At 43.0% G+C, this 21,497-nt stretch overlaps 1 protein-coding gene across 1 annotated transcript in view; it reads right to left on the bottom strand.

The window, feature by feature from the left end:
* TPH2 (tryptophan hydroxylase 2) overlaps positions 1-15,458 on the bottom strand; it is a 121,153-nt gene extending 105,695 nt beyond the window's left edge. The window contains exons 1-4 of the mRNA XM_075600230.1: positions 15,295-15,458; positions 10,449-10,589; positions 8,675-8,858; positions 7,615-7,715 (exon numbers count right to left, since the gene is read on the bottom strand). Of these exons, the coding sequence (XP_075456345.1) occupies positions 7,615-7,715; positions 8,675-8,858; positions 10,449-10,589; positions 15,295-15,393 (525 nt within the window). The 5' untranslated portion in view covers positions 15,394-15,458. The remainder of the gene's footprint in view (positions 1-7,614; positions 7,716-8,674; positions 8,859-10,448; positions 10,590-15,294) is intronic.
* Positions 15,459-21,497: the final 6,039 nt, after the last annotated feature.

The following is a 21,497-nucleotide window of genomic DNA, read 5'->3' on the forward strand; positions in this document are numbered from 1 at the left end:
CAACCTTCACCTAACGCTGAGACAATGTATAATATGTGAATATATATAAAAAGCAAAGGTCATTGTGAAACCACACATGTCTAAGGGACAATTCCATAACATTCTTTCACTTACATTGAATGGTGATGTTAGTTTGTCTTATCTTCTTTTGTGACTCCTCTCTATAATAACCCACTTTGGGGATAGCAAAATTACCAGAATGCAGTGACATGAGAAATTGCTATATTGCTACATTGTCAACAATATTAAAATAATGTAACATCATATATCTGTAAGGAAAAGAAACTCTACTGTATCTAAGCAGTACTCTAAGTAAAAAAAATAGTTACATTGCTTCCTCTACATTTTTATGTCTGTTCGGATTAGGATGTCAAGTGATTTAACTACAATATAAACCCTGAAATATCACAGGATATTCCAGAAAAGTCTGTTTGTGTTATTTAAGAATATTGCACAAACTGTATACAGCGTAGTTGTTCAATGCTGCAAAAGAACACAGAGAGGGGATTAGACTATGCTATAAAACAGGGTAACAATAGGTAGCAGTGCTGTAAATGTCAATCTTTTGCATACATTTCTTGTTATATCTCGAATACAAATGAGGTTTTCATTATTCCACAAAAGATGGAAGATATCAATCTTAATTTGAGCCCCCTTTATTTTCCAGATGTTACCGGCAGCAAAAAAATATCTGTTGAAAAGGAAATTGCCACTTTGAGCCTGAAATTGAATTCTGATAAGGCTGTACACTTTAAACTGCTGACACATTTGAAGCTGAAGAGAACAAATACACCAGTAGCCCTGATCTTAATTTTGTTTTAGTGCATGTAAAAACCGTGCTACATTTTAAGCACTAATATAAACTGGATTAATGGAATCTGATAGTGAAGGTAACATTTCCCAACATCACACTACACAGGCAGTGTGATCTTGGGCAAGTCACTTTATCTCCCTGTGCCTGAGGCACTAAACATAGGAATAGGTTCACTAAAGGTTAAAATTTGGCATAAACAAAAATGACATTGCAGCAAAAATGTTTAGAATGACCAAATTCACTAAGAATTACAGATTCATAAATGGGTTGCTATGCTTACTCTGATTTGCATCCATGTAAAGTCTGGTCACTCAGCATTAAATAAAAATGCAATACAAAAAAAGGATGAACTCAAAGAAATCAGCGCCTAAGATGCACAAGAATAGGGTTATGTAATAGGATTTCTTACAAAACGTTAGGGTGGAAAATTATTTAACACCTTTGATGCTGGTGGCTAGCAATGCACGCCAAAGGGATGTCTCGAGGTCCCAATGGGGTCAATTTACAACATAAACACCATACAAATAAAACATAAAAATCATAGCATCCATATACGTAAATAGTAAACTTTTAGTAGCGTAAGTGGCCAGCTAGTCATGGGTTAGCCACTTGGGCTACAGAGGGGTTTATATATTAAGACAACAATCGTAATATTATTATTCTTTTCACCTATTCAATATAGCTAGCCTCATCTTGCCTATGTATATAGTTGTCATTATATATATATATATATATATATATATATATATATATATATATATATATATATATATATATATATATATATATATATATATATATATATATATACATAGGCTAGATAGGCCTAACGTAGGTGATTACAATTTGCGATTTTTTTTGGTGTTAGCTCAATATTGCCAGGCATTGGCATTTAGAGAATAGTATGTGAATAAGTAATATCCATTAATTCCTCTTTAGTATACATGTTTATGCTCATTTGCATATGTCACAGTAAAAAAAATCACACTGGCATATTGCTGCCATTAAATGGTCTTTATGACGGCTTAAATGCTTACAATAGGTCTTTAGTGCTGGAGTGGGCAACTCCAGTCATCAAGGGCCACCAACAGGTCAGGTTTTCAGAATATCCCTGCTTCAGCACAGGTGATGCAGTACTTGACTGAGCCACTGATTGGACCACCTATGCTGAAGCAGGGATATCCTGAAAACTCAACCTGTTGGTGGTCCTTGAGTACGGGAGTTGCCCATCCCTGCTTTAGTGTATAGCAGGGTTTCCCAAACTTTTTTTTCCGTGACCCGGTTATTTTTGAACTTCTCCTTCATGACCCACTAAAAATTTTATCGCCTATACTGGTCTATAGGGCCTGCACAGACACACACACAGCCACTGATACACACACACACAGCCACTGATACACACACACACAGCCACTGACACACGCAGCCACTGACACACACACTGATACACACACAGCCACTGATACACACACACACAGCCACTGATACACACACACAGCCACTGACACACACACACACAGCCACTGACACACGCAGCCACTGACACACACACTGATACACACACAGCCACTGATACACACACACACAGCCACTGACACACACACACACGCAGCCACACAGAGACACGGCTACACACACACACACTGATACACACACAGAGACACTGCTACACACACACACAGACACTGATACACACACACACACACAGACACTGATACACACACACACAGACACTGATACACACACACACTGATACACACAGACACTGATACACAGACACTAATACACACACACACACACACACACACACACACTGATACTGATACACACACACAGACACTGATACACACACACACTGATACACACAGACACTGATACACAGACACTAATACACACACACACACACACACACACACACACACTGATACTGATACACACACACACACACACTGATATATACACACACACACACAAACACACACACAGACACTGATACAGATACACACACACACACACACTCGCTCTCCCCTATACGCACACAGACACAAACAGTGAATTACAGGCAATGACGGATGTGAGTGACTGGAGGGGGGGCCAGGGACTGGGTGGGTGGGAGGAGGGGGGGGACAGGGTGGGTGGGAGGAGGGGGGGACTGGGTGGGTGGGAGGGGGGGGGACTGGGTGGGTGGGAGGGGGGGGGGACTGGGTGGGTGGGGTAGGGGGACTGGGTGGGTGGGAGGGGGTGACTGGGTGGGTGGGAGGGGGGGGACTGGGTGGGTGGGGGAGGGGGACTGGGTGGGTGGGGGAGGGGGACTGGGTGGGAGGGGTGACTGGGACTGGGGGGGAGGGGGGACTGGGACTGGGGGGGAGGACTGGGTGGGTGGGGGTGGGAGGGGGGACTGGGACTGGGGGGGGGGACTGGGAACTGGGGGGGAGGACTGGGTGGGTGGGGGTGGGAGGGGGGACTGGGTGGGGGTGGGAGGCGGGACTGGGGGGGTGGGAGGGGGAACTGGGTGGGGGTGGGAGGGGGGACTGGGTGGGTGGGAGGGGGGAGGGGGGACTGGGACTGGGTGGGTGGGACTTTGGACTGGGTGGGTGGGAGGGGGGACTGGGACTGGGTGGGTGGGAGGGAGGGGAGGGGGGACTGGGACTGGGTGGGTGGGAGGGGAGGGGGGACTGGGTGGGTGGGGGGACTGGGACACTTGGGTGGGAGGCAGTGACTGGGTGGGTGTGTGGGAGACGGTGGGTGAGAGACAGTGGGTGGGTGGGTGACAGTGACTGGGTGGGTGACAGTGACTGGGTGGGTGACAGTGACTTTGACAGTGACTGGGTGGGTGGGTGACAGTGACTGGGTGGGTGGGTGACAGTGACTGGGTGGGTGGGTGACAGTGACTGGGTTTGACAGTGACTGGGTGGGTGACAGTGACTTGACAGTGACTTGACAGTGACTGGGTGGGTGGGTGACAATGACTGGGTGGGTGACAGTGACTGGGTAGGTGGGTGAGTGACAGTGACTGGGTGGGTGACAGTGACTGGGTGGGTGGGTGGGTGACAGTGACTGGGTGACAGTGACTTTGGGTGACAGTAACTGGGGGTTGACAGTGACTGGGTGGGTGACAGTGACTGGGTGGGTGACAGTGACACTTGACAGTGACTTTGACAGTGACTGGGTGGGGTGACTTACCTTGCCGCCGGACGCTTTCCCCTGCTGCCCCCGATATCCCCTGCTGCCCCCGATATCCCCTGCTGCCCGGGACGGGAGGTGGGCTTGGGGGCACGGGAGGTGGGCTCGGGAGGGGGTGCCACGAGAGGTGAGCTCGGGAGGGGGTGCCACAGGAGGTGAGCTCGGGAGGGGGTGGCACGGGAGGTGAGCTCGGGAGGGGGTGGCACGGGAGGTGAGCTCGGGAGGGGGTGCCACGGGAGGTGAGCTCGGGAGTGGGTGGCACGGGAGGTGAGCTCGAGAGGGGGTGGCACGGGAGGTGAGCTCGGGAGGGGGTGGCACGGGAGGTGGGCTCGGGAGGGGGTGACACGGGAGGTGGGTTCGGGAGGGGGTGGCACGGGAGGTGGGCTCGGGAGGGGGTGCCACGGGAGGTGGGCTCGGGAGGAGGTGCCACGGGAGGTGAGCTCTGGAAGCTGGTCGCGGGAGGAAGCGGGCCACAGAGGACTTCCTCCTCCGTCCCACGTTGGGAGCGGGGGGGGAGGAAGGGAGCGGGGGGGAGGAAGGGAGCGGGGGGGAGGAAGGGAGCAGGGGGGGGAGAAGGGAGCGGGGGGGAGGAAGGGAGCGGGCCCTGCGCATGCACGCGGGACCGCGGGGGGAATCGCTGCCATTTTTTTTTAACTCGGGGGGGGGGGGCGGACGGGAGACACCGCGCGGCCAGCCTCACTGCGACCCGGAAATTTTGGTGCCGTGGCCCGGTGCCGGGTCGCGACCCACCATTTGGGAAACGCTGGTGTATAGGATGATAAATAAAATTGGTGTAAAATACCAATAACAGGAACAAAAAGACACCACACTACTTCCAAGCAGGATAGAAAAAGATCAACGCGAGAGCGTTCCCAAAGTGGAAAAATAAACTAATTTATTGGATCATAAAAAACATACATAGGTCCACACCTACGCGTTTCAAGTCTTACCTCTTTATCAAGATAAAGATATCAAGATAAAGAGCTAAGGCTTGAAATGCCTAGGTTTGGGCCTCCTGCCTGTGTATGTATTTTTATGAACCAATAAATTAGTTTATTTTTCCACTTTGGGAACGCTCTCGTTTTGATCTTATTCTATCCTGCTTGGAAGTAGTGCTGTGTCTTTTTGTTTCTGTTTTTGTGCCTGATGGAAGACGGAAGCACATCTGTACCTGCGGATGTGGGACCACCACCCAAGGCTGCTGCACTATATGCGAGTCCTTGAGAATTACCTCACTCATTATTCACAATATTACACTATATCAATATATATATGTGTCTGGACACTTTTTAGTGTAAACTCCTTACTTAATTGCAGGTCCGGGGACCCCTACTTCCCGAGATACAGGCCCGTTGTGGGGTGCAGGTATCTCCTATGCATTTAAATTTAAATGTGACGTGGGAGATTTAAATATTGCATGGGGTTACCGGCACCCCATAATGGGGCCTGCAACTCGGGAAGCAGGGGGTCCCCGGACCTGAAATCAATGTGGTTCAGCTCCAGAAACCCCCTGCTCCCGCACACTAGTATTCAAATGTAAATAAATACAGCTTCATTACTTTAGCGGCTATCCGCTAAGGCAATGAAGGGGTTAAACCTGAATGTGCAGTTTATTTGGGGGAGAGGGGTGCATGAAGAGGGTAGTTGCCCCAGGGTGGGGGGTTAGGCCTGCCGGGAAGGTAGCGGGAGGAGTTAACCCCTTCACTACCATGGGCCAAATACCACCTTCACCTAGCCCCCTACGCACAATAAACAGAGCACTGGTAGTTAACCCCTTCACTGCCTTAGCAGTTAGCCGCTAAGGTAATGAAGCTGCCTGTAAATGTATTTTTATTGCATATGTAACCCTGTTTCCCCCACCCAATCTCATATAGGGTCTATCTTGGGGAAATATGCTCTGGTTACTCATGGTAGTGTGGTGCATATATGCTGGTAACAAGGGGCCCTGAGTCTCCCACCTGGTGTTATGGGGAAAGTCAGGACAGGCTTCTGGGGGCTTGCCCGAATCGTACTCACGGTGACAGCACCTCCATCTCTTGCAGCCCCCAGATGTGTGGGGAGAAATCTCTGCAGGAGAACTACCTCTTCTGCTTCCTGATAGATTTCAGTCTCAGGCAAGAAGAACGTGGAAACAGATGATCTTTATTCAGTCTCTCTTTCTCAATCAATGGTAGTGCAGAGTGTACACTGAATCAATTCTTATCACTCAGGTCTTCACCTTTAGGATGTCCCTGAACCTACACTCCCGGCCACCAGGAGCAGTCCTTGCTCTTCCCTTATCCCCTGATGGAATAAGAGGAAACGGTTTCCCTCCGCTCCCCTAAGGGAGGGCCTCAAACTGCCAGAGCCCTGACAGCTTGGTTAGGGTAAACCGGTCTCTCTCAATGGTAGAGACAACTGACTAAATTGAGGAAATGCAGCTCCTTAAGTCAGTTCCAGCAAGAACCAGCCCCTTCCCTGATTGTACAACAGGTCTGATTGCACAACAGGCCTGATTGCACTACCTTCTCTGTCTAACAGAGCTGCAAGGTGTGGAGAAAACCCATGATTACTCCTGGCTACCTACCCTTACTAGGGATAACTGCCAGGAGGAGGGCAGACTTATAGCCCAAAACCAGCCAGGGCTACACATAGGATTGAAGCTGGGGATCTCTGGAGCTGGTATTAATGTGTATCAGCTCCGGAGACACCCGGCATCTATCCAATGCATGAAAAATGCATTTTTTGTTTCTAAGTCCTGCTCTCAGATCCCATTCCGCCACCCTAGGGCTGGCGAGGTGAAATCTTTGAGAAACTCGCTATTTCAGAGCCCCGATGAGATTCTTCGGTCTACTAGAATAGCGCTATTTTCTCGAAATGGAGTTATTTTGATTTTTGATGCTCCCACTCGGTAAGTTTGGCCAGGAGCGAGAGCTCACGAATATGCACTCCCCGTACGAGTTTGCCAACTCATCGAGGCTTTCTGAATAGCAACCTTGAACATTTTGCGAGAACTGCTCGAAATCCTCGATGAGTTGGTTACCGACGCTACTAGAATAGGCCCGCTAGGGTGGTTGAATTTATTTTGCCTGCTACATGGGACTTATCCTTTAAAATCATAGTTTTAATGATGTTCTAGGCCAGGGGTGGCCAACTCAAGGGACATCAACAGGTAAGGTAGGTTTTAAGGATATCCCTGCTTCAGCACAGGCGGCTCAATCAACGACTGAGCCACCTTTTCTGAAGCAAGGATATCCTTAAAACCTCCCCTGTTGGTGGCCCTTGAGGACTGAAGTTGGTCACTCCTGTTCTAGGCCATGTCCTACATATGTCTGGGTAGGCAGCTGACACATGCAAAATATTCACTGACGCTCACTAAAGTGGCAAATATTGGATAAATGCCAGTTGCAAAATCTACGAGAAATGTCCGTGATCCTAGTTGTAACACTGAAAAACAAATATTTTATTCATTTGACAAATTTGGGGAAAAACTACTTTCAACTGAAAACTTTCACAAACAGGAAATTAAAAAAAATGGGAATATTGTTTTGCAAATAGCACAACGGGAGATTTGCACATCTCTAGCAACCCGGATACACAGCACAGAAATATTACATTTTATTGAGTTTCATACTTACAGGGTGGTCTGCATCCAGCTCCGAGCCATACATCAGAACCCGGTGGGAGCATTTATCTAGTTCAGAGATCTTCCTTGGAAACCATGGGACTCCGTCAAGCTCTACTGGAAACATAGAACAGAATGCTAACATTAAATAAGGTCCATTGTGAGAAAACTATCCTTAGAGACTGCGTGTGATTGCAGATGCATTGTATAACAATAGATTGAACATCTTCTTGCAATACACAGGGATATGCTGATCAGGTTAAAACACTAGCAGATTTTTGATGCGGAGAGAGAGAGATCCAATTCCAACAGAATTAAATCAGGAACACAACTGGCAAATGGTACATTTAGTTTCATGGTTGCCTTCCTCTTGGTCTATAAAAATGTATCTTATCTACAGCAGAATTAAAATTAAAAAAACTCTAGGCATTTTTTTTTTAACCTGCGCTACTATGTTTCTAAATATTTATAAGCATAAGTTAATTAAATATACACACACACAGTCCCTACAAACTCAGAGCCCAAACACCATATATTTTTGTGTCAAAAGGAGTGCTAACGGGATTGTGACCTAATGTAGATAACAAAAGACAAGCCCCATTGCTACATCTAATATAATAATAATAATAATAATAATAATAATAATAATAATGATGACTTTATTTCATACAGCGCTTTTCTCCCAATGGGACTCAAAGCACTTCACAATTATAATATAGCGCGTGGTGCACAGCACATAAGAGTTTTACAGACACAGTCACTGCCCGGATGAGTTTACAATCTGTTGTTGGTGCCTGAGGCACAGGGAGATAAAGAAGCTAACACTGATAATTGAACCAGGTCCCCCTGATTCCAAGTCAATAGCTTTGTTTACAGTCAGTGACTTTACTCACTGAGCAACTCCTGTGCCACTTTATATACTGTAGTTAAATATGTCTCTGTTTTTGTTCTTATAAGTGAGGGTCATTAGATAAAAAGCATTATAAACTTGGTATCCCCTAGCCAAGGTATCCCCTCTTTTGCAAGTCCAAACACTATCCGCTAATTCAATATACAAGCAACAAAAGCCTTGCCTTCATCCTCCCTCCAGATTCGTTCTGCTGGATTCAGAGATATGATGTTAGTCTGAAGCTTAAGCAGCTGAATCAGTTCCTGGTATTTTTTCTTAGTACACTCAAATTCCACATACATTTCTACCTCAGAGCTGCCCCTTTTGGATTTTCTTGATTCAATGTGAATAATACTCACATACTTTTCCTGTGGAAAGACAATGTAGAAGAAATGATTGTACCTACGGTACACGTGTTGAATAGTAACAATCACACCATAAATACCATAAATACCATAATTACCTAAAATAGATAGATTTCAAACTAAAACAAAAAAAAGGTTTTTATGTAAAATGTCAGGAGGAACTAAAACCCTGAGTAAGATTATAGTGTGATGGGACTAGTACATTTTGCTTATCATTTAGAGTGCTGGTTAAGCTGAGTCGTACCCACAACTTAAAGAACATACGTTTCCATGGTAAAGCCATTGTTTTTCTAGATTAAAAAAAAATAAAGCCACATTTCTTGATTAGGCTGCGCTTATAGTGCCGGCGACGCGACGTCAGGCTACGGCCGCTGGAAAAATCAAATTGAGATTTGTCGCACTTACAATAAGCGCACGTGACGGCGGCAATGCATTTGTTGTGACGTCGCGTCGCTGTCACCGGCACTATAAGCGCAGCCTTATGGGAAATATTCAGCACATCACATGCTATCTTTAAAACTACTGAAGAGAAAAACATTACCCACAAATGGAAGAAGAGAAATGAAAGCAGGTCGAGATAAAGGGAAACATAAGACAATACTCAAATGAGCTAAGAAAACCAAAACTATTGGTGGAATAAACAAGAAATACATTTTTTCTCCTCACTGGATATTATAATTAACACTTAAATTGTAATATTCAAAACCAAAACTTCTAAGCATTTTCCTCAAATTGTAACAATATAATTGTGAGTTGCACACCAGTCGAAGGTGCAATCCCTCTTACCAGCAAAGCAAACGAAATACCGGAACATTTAAGTTGGCTCGAATGTAGGTAATGTGTTTAATCAGACAGCTGCAGCTCATCTAACTTCATTGGAACAGCATTAAGCCACAGTCCTGCTATCCTGGAAAACCATGGCAAAGTCAGACTTCTAGGGGGTAAGCCAAAGGCCCTGGGATCCCTGGACCATAAAATATGTCACTGTCCCCCAAAAAGTTAGCTGGGCTACATGTTTTTAATCTTTTTTCATTTGATGTCCCTGCGAGCTGAGATAGACTTTCTTTACCTTAATACATGTGCCATTGACTTCTCTTTCTACTGTCTACACCATTGGGCTCTCAACTCCAGTCCTCAAGTGACACCAACAGGTCAGGATCTAAGGATATCCCTGCTTCAGCACTTGTGACTCAGTCAGTGGCTCTGTCATTTTGATTAAGCCACCTGTGCTAAAGCCGGTATATCCTTAAAACCTGACCTGCTGGTGGCCCTTGAGGACTGGTTTTGAGAGCCTAGACCTCGTCCTTATAGTACGTGGTTGGCTTGACTAGCTCAATTAAGAGGCAAAGAGGTATTCACAGTCCCCACTAAAGAGAAGCACTGACTTGTTTATAGGATTTTCCACATTAAGGATGATTCATTTTCCTTTAAAAGAAAAGAAAAAAACATTGGTAGGTTGTTCGCAAAATGTTTCTGCTTTGTGACCTAAATGAGACAGCCCATTACATGGAAACTCTGCGTGTTAGTGTGAATAGTACTCTCGCTCAGACTTCCATTACCTCGCAGTAAATCAAAGTGGTTTTGAAAACGTACCTTGAAAATTTTTAAATTTTGCAATAATCCTCCAACTTCATTTTTCAATGTGAGGACAACTGCTGTTTTTTCTATTTCAGCAGCTGGCTCAGTTTTGCTACATTTGTTCTCATCAATTTTCACAGTATTCAATTTGTCTCGCTGCAAAAAAAAAAAAAAAAAAAAAAAGTATATTGATGGAAGGCTGGTGAGCACCGTTTCCAAATACACAAAATAAATGTCACGTACGCCTGTGACAAGCACTTAATGTTAATGAACCACATGCAATGTTATCATCTCAGTCCTAACCCCTTCTCTGCCAGAGGGGACAGCAACACACAGGGGCTAAGAATGTCACAATCAGACTGTTCTGTACGGCATGTATTGTGAGAGCAGCAATCCCACCTGATAACTGGAAAAAGAGGTGTTTTTTTAATGTGACTATTGTTGAGTTCACGTGTTGTTTTTAGTGTTGCAAACTATTTTAATAATAATAACTTAATTTCATATGGCGCTTTTCTTCCAATTGGAATCAAAACGCTTCCCAATGACAATACAGTGCGCTGTAAGGGCCGGCCTTAGGGCAAGGTAGTTGCCCTGAGCCACGGGCTCCCTCTTCTCACTGCGCCAGAGGAGGGAGCGGGAGGAGGGGGTGAGGGGCCCCCAGATTGGCAGGACCGTCTCTCACCCCAAGGTAAGTGTGGGCTTCTCACCTAAACGTGTGGGTGTTGTGTGAGCGGAGTATTACCTTCTCCAAAGCGGCCCTCCTCCTGCAACGCCACATGACGATGCATTGCCATGATAACGCAACGTTCACATGTCGCCGTGACATCACGACGTCACAATGCTGCACGAGGAGGGCCACTCTTAAAGGCAAGTACCACCACCAGAGGGGCCGCGATGGCAGCATGCCGCCTTGGGCCCGGCACATCCTAAGGCTGGCCCTGTTCTAAACTGTATATATGATGTTCACAGACACAGTCCCTGCCCTGTAGAGCTTTGTTTTTGGTGCCTGATGCACAGGGAGATAAAGTGACTATTTAAAACCAGAGACATAACATAAAACACAGACAAATTGACTAGCCCAAAGTCACAAGGAGCTGACAGCTGAAGTGAGCCACGTTCCCCTGATTCAAACTCAGGGTCATTGTTTTCAGTCAGTGCCTTTTACTTGCTGAGTCTCTCTTTCAGCCCATTTTACATTACATAGTTTTACTCTTGATATACATATATATATATATATATATATTAAAATGGCCTTTACAGTAGATACATATGTATCTAACAGAGGTTTCCATGGTAACCACAAAGTCCCACATGCACTACAGGTAGCTCAGCTTTAGCACATCTTAACTTAAACACGCAAAAACACGGCAAACCAGTTTCTGTAAAAAGAAGGAACCAGCTGTGTATAACTAGAGATGTGGGAACTTTATCGAACGCACTTGTTTTGATCCAAAAGTTGGTAAGAAATTTGCTTCATGCTAAAAGTCAATGGATATTGCATGTTTGATTCATTTTGATTACTTTTGCTTTTAAGAAACAATATCTTGTGGAGAAGAAGAAAATAGCCCCTATAATCAGCACTCAATATCAGAGTATGTAAATTCATTTGAAATGTAACCTTTATTAGGTGATAATTATAAAATAACATTGGACAAGGACAAAACATGTCCAACTTTATTTTATAATTATCACCTCATAAAGGTTACATTTTAAATGAATTTACATACTCTGATATTGAGTGCTGATTATAAGGGCTATTTTCTTCTTCTCCTCTATGACAGGGGTGCACAAACTTCTTGAGCTGTGCCCCCCTGCCCGGTAGCCACAGCGTTTGCGCCCCCCCCCCCCCACCCTCCCAATGACTCGGCGTCAAATGACATTGCGGGTCATGTGACCCCACCGCGTCACTTGTCGCTCGTTGCCATGGCGAAGCGTGACATCACAGGACCCCGCTGCGTCACGTGATGCCGCGTTGCCATGGCGACGCGTCGTCGAAGACCCGCAAAGAGCAGGTACGTGAGTTACAGAGGCCTCACCCCTCCCCCGGCATTTAATTTAAATGCCGTGAGGAAGAGCGCGGGGCCCCTGTAAACGCCCGCGCCCCCCCTACAAATTCTCCCGCCCCCCCAGTTTGCGCACGGCTGCTCCACGAGACATTGTTTCCTATGCTATTTGCTCCTAGCACCTCATCTCTAACTTTGACTGTAGCAAAAGTCCTTGTCCCATTTCCCCTTCTCCCCCCTCCCCCTCATATACTTTTGCTTTTAGCCACTTTAAGAACAAGAATAGGACATTTGGAAAAAGGTGGGCTCTTCTAGTAGAACTTTTGTCATCAAAATTTTCATGGGTTTTAATGGCAAAGTGAATCTCAGCGATTCTCACACCTCTAATCACAGTGTGTATGTCTATCTCCAGGTCTTGTATAGCGCATACACAGAGCGAATCCTACTCCTATGTGCTACTATTTCAATTTTAGATATTGGAATTGGGGTTGGCTGCATCAATTCATAAACTATCTCATTATTAATTGTACAAACAAAGACTCAAGGATCCCAGGTCAAACATGTGACCTTTGCACATGTCTCTGACCTCCCAAACCAACATGGTGAGAAGTGTGATAACAATGCATTAACTTCAGCACACATTGGCCCCCAACAAATCATTAACACAACATCATTTTAGCAGGAATATTTTAAAGCCATTGTCTAAATAAAAGAGCTTTTTGTAGCTGCAAGCGTATAAGACGAATATTTTACCTATAGAAATGTTGTCAACCTTTACTGAGCTCAGAGTCATTATTCTGCAATTATCTTAGACATCTGGCACCACCAAATGACAAATCAAAATACTACAGTGCAATTAGAATCTCTAATGACTGTGGAAATACAAATCATACAAATGTATCCTCTCCCTAACAATATAGTAATATTAACATGAATTGATAAGGGGTTAATATTTAGTAACATTGTTGAAGTAGAGCTCATAGAACGAAATTTAGCTTCTCCTGACAACAGCAAAGTCCTTAATTTCTCTAGTTCTACAGTCCCATTTACACAACTTATCCTTGTAAAACATGTCTCAATTACAGTTTTCAGGCACTAAGTACAGTAAAATGCTTCCATTTATTTGTCATTCATCAACATAGTTCAGCCTCCTCCTTTTATATTGTATTGAAGAATATATTATGGACGGTGCTCTTATGATAAACAATGTTTATGCAGAGTGGCTTCTACGTGTGACTGGTAAAAATAACCAATGTAATTTCTTCACTTTCATTCCAGTAATTACAAACCCTGAGGTAGATAACCCTTGTGTCTAATTGTCTTTATATTCTGTCAGTGATCAGAAACTGTCAGGAACAATTGTTAAATATACTCTTATTTTATTACAATATAGAAGGAAATGTTACATGTTCCTCTGTTGTATACAGTACAGTGAACGTGACCTGCTTACCGTTTGCAGCAAAATATACCTGTTTCATTCAATTACAAAGCAGCATATAGCATAACACACAACTCTTCTAATAGTAAAAAACACACATCTCATAGGCTTTCCCAAACCTGTTCGAGTCCCTCAAACATCATACTAGGTTTAGATTGCATATATTTAAGACTGTCAACATTAGCTTCCTCACCTTTTTAGGAATTGCTCTACATTTTTAGCATGATTTAGGAAGTAACCAACTTTTTTCGTGTACTGACAGTTCGCTGTATTGGTCGCTGTGACTTATCACTACAAATTGAGAGAACATGTCTCTTGTGCATGTGAACTTCTGCAGTTCGGAGGACTCTGTGTACACAGTCACTATTGCATTGATGAAGAACTCTCTTGTTGGCCATTTGACAGATTTAGTAACCCCATATTGTTCTAAGCTACAAGTGCTACTACTAATATCACTCCACTTGATGCACACATATTTATATTACCGCTTTTTCATTTATATCTCATGTACAGGAAAATAAGACTTTTGTTCCCAAAACAATTTTATTATCAGTTACCTTACATGCTTTAACATTTTGACATTTATTAGAAAATGCTTTTCACTTGATTAGTTATGTATATTTAGACATCCTTGGTTATGTATAATTATAATGCGCCACAGCTAAATCAATCTCAAAATAGTATTTTTCAGAATCTATAGAAGCATTGAAATATTTATTTTACTTGTGTGAGTAGATTTCTCTGTAACTCACCTTTTGCCAAAGGCACAATAGCAAGGTTTTTTGTTTTTTTTCAGAAGACATTTTAAAAGTAATATGTTGTAGGTCTCAATCTAATTTGCTGATAAAAGAAAATATTTTTTTCATTGCTAACATAACAACATGATTCTTTCATAGAAGGGCATTTTGCGTTGGTATATTCATTAAAAAGATGGATGTGTACAATCAGTAACTACCAGGCTCAAGTGAACACAGTAATACATCTCTGAAACTACAACTGGTGACATAGGGGGGAAGTAATTTATCAAAGTTTTACTTTTGTCCCACTGCAAAATGACTCCAGCTTTGTGTCAGCATTAAAGGTTATGGGATATTTCTATTGGTACATTAGGTGCTGAACTGACAGATAGGTGAATACAAGCAATGAAGTTATACATAGGAAGTACTATGACAAGTTCATTTATGTGCATGCAAATCCACTCTTATGCTGTATGATAAAGAATATATCAAGATTGTGCTAAAAAGCAGAATGACACATGTTGCATTAAGTGTAGCAACTTTACATAACTTGTGTGCAATAGTTGCAAATGGCCCTAACTTTTCGAGGTATGGTTTCTATAAATATACTGTAGCTATGGGGAAGCTGTATATATGATATTGTCAGGAGACCTGTTTATGTGGGTGGTTCCGTCTGTACTCACCGTTGGGTTGGTTAGCAGATCCTGGGACATGGCAGAGTCCAATGACATACCCCTCTTGGCCCAATATTTGGAGGAGAACATCATCATTGCAGGTTGCATGGGGCCGGTGGAGATATCCCGTGTGGACAGCAGAGGGCGCTGCGGTCAGGCTCAGATTCACCTTTATGTGCTGCAGAAGCACCCAGCCAGCTCGTCCACGGCTCTTTATATGGGAGCCTCAGCTCATCATCAGCTGATAGATCAACGTAGGAGATTAAACGTCTCCACTGCCCGGGTTACTTCTCAGCCCCAAGCCTTTTTTTATACTGTACACGCGTCTTTCTTGTCAAATAAATAAAAGGCACTGAGAACCGTTAGGTTTTGACATCTGATTAACCCTTTATCCTTGTGTACAGCTCTGATCAGTGGGGTTGCCTACTTATTGAGCAGCCTGAACTCTTTACTATGTAAGATCAGTTAACATGTTAGGGGCCCGGGTACAGCGTTTGGAAGCTAAGCAAATTTGGGAGAAAAATAAAGGAGATCTTACTCTTGCATGAAGTCACGCCATGATAATAATAATGGGTTCTGTCAGGAAGGCAGAGAAATTGGTATTTTTCTTTAAGTGTTTATAAACGTTCCTAATATACAGTGAGTGGTAGTCAATATATCCAAACGTAACCTCTTCTGTGCTGGAGTGGCCACCTTCCCTCCAGCACTAAAGTGGTTCAAATGCTTATTTGGATACTTGATTTTACTTAATTCATTTAAAAAAAAAAAAAAATACTCTACATATGCAAGTAAACAATCCCAGATAATAAATGATTGGTGTGAATCAGTGGCCAGGGTAATTCAGGATGAGGCCTTAAGCAATGTCTTAGTGTGTTTCTGTTTTAGAATCACCACTGGCAGGGTGCAACCAGTTCAGGTTCTTGAACTGAGATAGCAGATTCACTTTTTATCCTCGTAACAAGATGAAGGTTTTATCAGGCAGAATAAGTCATGCATTTGAACTTCTTACGAACACTTTAAAACAGAACACAAAGAATAAGGCAAGGAGGACCCAAGTGAATAATGTTTCAGAAATAATCAATTAGAAATGAGGCGTTAAACTGTTAGAAAAGACCAACCCAATCACACAAACATTGGGAAACAAACAAAAAAAAAAACACTACACTCTAGAAATAAATGTAATAGGTAAACAAATAAAGACTGTGGCCAAAAAATCAGAGGACTGCCCTTGGATAAAGCACATCAGATGCGGACTCCGGCACTCGGACAGAAAGACCATCACATTTATCAATAAATGGTCAACATTATTAGAAGTAGAATATTGTCTGTGTATATCTAGATTTTTTTTATGTGCCCTGAAGGAAAACAGCAACACGTTTCCCGGAGTATTTTACATACTGTTAAACATTAAGCAACACTCGTCCAATGTGTGTGTTAGATGAAAATATATATATATATATATATATATATATATATATATATATATATATATATATATATATATATATGCAGTACACACTCCTTTACACTATTTGTGTAAAGAGATGCCCTGCGTAGAGACCTTGCTCTACTAGTGCTTAGCGATATCATGATGGTCTAAAGTAAAGTAATTTCCTGAGCATCAGGAAATTAAATTTAGAGGAGAAGCAGAGTTTTTATCTATTCCCAGTGACTGAATATGACCAGATATTAACTGATGAATGATAACATTGGTTACATTTTTTTTAAGCAGCAGTTAGTGGTCTTTTTCCCATTAAGCATTAAATTAGTAAATTTAAGTTTACTGGTTTTTGAAAGAACCATAGCTGCTATACAGACCCTCTCTTGATTCAATAGTGTTAATAGGTTGATAGATTGCGCTGCTGCTAATGTCAGTTATTATATACCCCAAAGTATTCTTCCCATAAATATTAAAGTTCTGGCAACGTTCACCCAAAGCCTTATTTTGTACAACTTTATTTTATGCTTTACTACAATTTTGCAACGTTTTCTCTACTGTTCACTTCATTGCATCATTTTGCATCCTCTTCAGTGCAATGTATTATCCCAAGTAGTGACCATAACACATCATCACTATGACTGCACTTTTCTGCACTTTATGCGACAGCGGTCTCACAAATTTAAAATGAAATTGAAAGTCAAGAAATAACTTGTTGGACCCCTTTATTCGCCTTGTTGCTTAATTAAAGATAGTTATATTTATTAGGCCTTACAGCTGCTTTGTTTCAAACTATACCCGTTATTCCCAATGGGTCTGCGTCCTAATTTGTTAACGTTTGCAATCCTAATCCATTTCTATTCCTTCACACGGAAGCTTGAGTGGCATCAAATGCTCCTTTGCTTTGTCCATTACCTTGGTAAAATGAAAATCATTTGAATTTATTATCAAAAGAAAGCAACTGCTGCAGACATTGTTCCAATTAAGTTTTCAATTTTCCTAAAAATACAAAAAAACTACTGTGATGTGAACGTTTTTTTTTAAAGTGAATCTTCTTTGCTGGCACCTACCAACCGAAAATTTCTGTTGGAGTAAATTGCCTTCATGGTGACGGGAGTGACGTCACTGCTGGCAGAAGAGGCCTTCGGCGACGTCAGTGATGGCAACTCGTTGCACATGCGCAGAGTCCTCCAGTGCACAGCGCTCATGCGCAGAGGTCTCCAGCGCACGGAGCGCACGGCACTCATGCGCAGAGGACTCCACAGTAGCAGCATAAGGCGACACACAGACACACAAAGGAATTCAGTTAGTATAACTATAGAAGCGCAAATAGCTAAAACGGGGTGTGAGCCGAGCACGCACGTTCTAAGTCACACTTTTTTGCGTTTTGTCACTGAAATTGTGTTTTGATTTTTCATTGAAAATATCACCATCAGAAATACAATCCGTGACAAAACACAATGAAGTTTCACTTAAAATGCATGTTTGACACACCCCTTTTTTCCCCTGCAAAAGGAAATCATTATATTATCCCTTTAAAGTTCATTTGCTTTTTCACCATTTAAATGTGTTCCATAGAACACAGGATTCAGTGATAATCATGTTCCATATTCCATTTTGATAGAGCACTTTGTCAGACACTGAAAAACTGATGACATATTGTAAATTGAGAACTCTCCTATCAACCACAAGGGCAGATATATGCTATAGCAACAAGCCTTTGCAGCACAATGGAGGAAGAATTACCTATTAAAGCAGCCGTACCTGTCTGTCTGTCTGTTTCTCTCCCCTCTCTCTCTCTTACCCCCCTCTCTCTCTCTTCCCCCCTCCCTCTCTTCCCCAGTCTCCCCCCCTCCCTCTCTCTTCCCGTCTCCCCCCTCTCTGTTTGTCCCCCGTTGACATCAATCCAGTCCCGCCCCCTTTACAGCTCCGGTCCCCCGCCCCCCCTTTACAGCTCCGTTCCCCCCCTTTACAGCTTCATGCACTGTGTGTGTGCGCGTAAGGCAGTGTGTGTTTGTCAGCCAGTGTGTGTGTTTGTGTGCGTGCGTCAGAATGTGTGTGTGTGTGCATGCGTCAGTGTGTCTGTGTGCGCGTCAGTGGGTGTGTGTGCGCACGTCAGTGTGTGTGTCAGCCAGTCAGTGTGTGTGTGTGTGTGTGTGTCGCAGGCAGTCAGTGGGTGTGTCAGTCAGGGTGTGTCAGTCAGAGTGAGTGTGTCTCATTCAGGCAGTTCATGTGTCAGTCAGTGTGGTGCGCCCCCCCTCTCTCGACTGTTTCCTGGCCACGCCCGGCCACGGGGGGGGGAGTTGTGTGTGTTCTGACTATTCCCCCGTCACCCCCCATGTGCGGAGCTGCTGATTGGGGGGGGGGGGAGTAGGTGGTACCTGCTTGCGCCCTCTGGCGCTCCCTGCGGTAATACGGGGCCCGAGGAGAAGAGCCAAGAGGGCAGGCGGCGTCGGCGACTCAGCAGAAGGCGGCGTGAGCGTGCGCCGCTGCTCGTGGGTAGCGGTGCTGGCGGCGCTGGGGAGAGGTGATGCGGTGGCACCGATGGCCGTGGGTAGCTGTCAGCGGCGTGTGACCAATGAGAGGCGTGGGGGCTGACGTAGCAATCTGATTGGCTGGAGGCTGAGTGACAGACCGACGGACCAATCAGATTGCCCATAGGGACACCAACATACGTTTTCAAAAATATATATATATAGATATATAAAGCTCAACCCCTTTATAACGCTGTGCTTGGGGTCCAAAGAATCACATTGCGTTATAAGCGGAACGCGTTAGAAATAATGTACAATTGTATGCATTGTACAATAAAGTATTTAAGGTACCAATAATCATGTTGTAAATTATTCATAAATATGAAAATTGGGAGCAATGCTTGCATCGCGTTATAAGCGGATTCGCGTTGTAACGGATCGTACACACGTACACACACACACACACACAAACACAAACGATATTGCTTGGTCTGCAACTTTAAAAGAACACCCTGTAAGCTATGCTCCCAAACCTCATATTTGACACAGGGATTGTTCAGGATTCTTTAATCTGGGGGCGCTCACTTTGCTTTGGCATAGAATGCTGTACACTATGGTTTTCATCATCCCTTACAGCCTATAAAAACGAGAAATCTCTAAAATAGCGATTTACACAATTGCCATTAGTGACATTCCAATGTAAACCCGTTTGTCAAAGAATGTGTGCAATGCATTGTTAATCCTCCCAGCATTAAAAAGGTACCAACCCCGAGTTTATATTATGTATTACATTACTAGGGGGGGGGGGGGGGGAATCAAAACTTGATGTCAATGGGGAATATTGGCTGGAAATGACCCAATCGGCTGCTTCGGCACATATAGAACCGGTGCCTAAGTGCTGAAATCCTCAGACAAGATGACTACAAATCTCTATGGAAAACACTTTCAAGGATAGCTACAAAGTACCAAAATGGATGTAAACGTTTGTTGAAATAATTAATTTGAAAATTTATTTCATATGTACAGTAGTCACTATACAATTAATACATTGAATTAGTTATGTTCATGTCACATAACCAAGAATCATGCAGCATGGGGAATTCATCTCGACTGACCTTGACAAAAACACATCAGTTATTGAGCTTATCTAGATCTGATTTAGTGACCACACAGGAAAAAACCCTCCACCCAAATTGGTCTCATATTAAAAAGAACAAGTTAGGTATTAATGTATTTATTAACCAATACTCTATGCATATGATTCAAAATAAACAATTTTTTTAAACAAAAACCTGGTGTAGTACTGTATATCCAATATTTCATGTAAAAATGGCCATTGCTCGCTCCAAAATAGCTTACTACAAAAGGTATCAATTTAATCATGCAATGTCTGAATGGATTAAAAACCAAATGTATGTTAGGTTATGATGAATGCTCATTGTAATGTTTTTGCTGTCAACAGTAATCTGAAACACATAGGGGGGGGTAATTCTATATTGTCCGAAGTGGCAGATCGCATGGTGTCAATTCAATGGGAGTCTTTCAGACAGTATAGAATTCCCAGCATATTTCCTTCCAGCTGTGAAGAAGTTAATACGTACACACAAGTGCAGAGAAAGAATTTACATACAAATTTTGATATTTATATATTTCGGGATGTTTCCTCCTCTGATACAGAAATGTGCCAACAAAAAGCATTGCAACGTAGATCAAAATTCAGCAAAGCACAAATGCTCAATTACATTATTTTTTTGTGTGGAAACACTGGGGGACTTCCCCACTGCTACAATGTTATCCTGTATAGTGGTTCCACACGTGTTGAAAAAGCTACGTGTCAAGTCCCTATTTTGCTTCCCTTCAAGCTGAAATCACTGCAGTTTCATTATGAAACTTGAGCACATCCGGGTACAAAAATAAAGTAGTTGGGTCATATTACAATATACTACCTTGCAAGTCTCACTGAATTAAATCATCAGTGGTTTTCTAATACTGAGAAACATAGCATTAGTTGCTTTTGTCATTGGACCTCATTATTTCATATGGATGTAAATCTAAAATAAAAATGTATGACTCGTTTCATATAAAAAATGTAAATTAAAAAAAAACAAAAAAAAAAACAAAAAAAAAAAAACACATTTCCAGTTTTCTTTTGCTGTAATGTCAATGTGGCAGCTGCTTTACATACATATTTGCCCAGTAAATCACTTGAAAATAAAATGTTTTCCCGTTTGCCCAACATAAGATACTGACAAGAAAGAGGCTATTTTGGTTCAGTCTACTACAAAAATAATTAGGTCAGA

The sequence above is a fragment of the Ascaphus truei genome, chromosome 5 (genome assembly GCF_040206685.1).
Source record: "Ascaphus truei isolate aAscTru1 chromosome 5, aAscTru1.hap1, whole genome shotgun sequence".
NCBI lineage: Eukaryota > Metazoa > Chordata > Amphibia > Anura > Ascaphidae > Ascaphus > Ascaphus truei.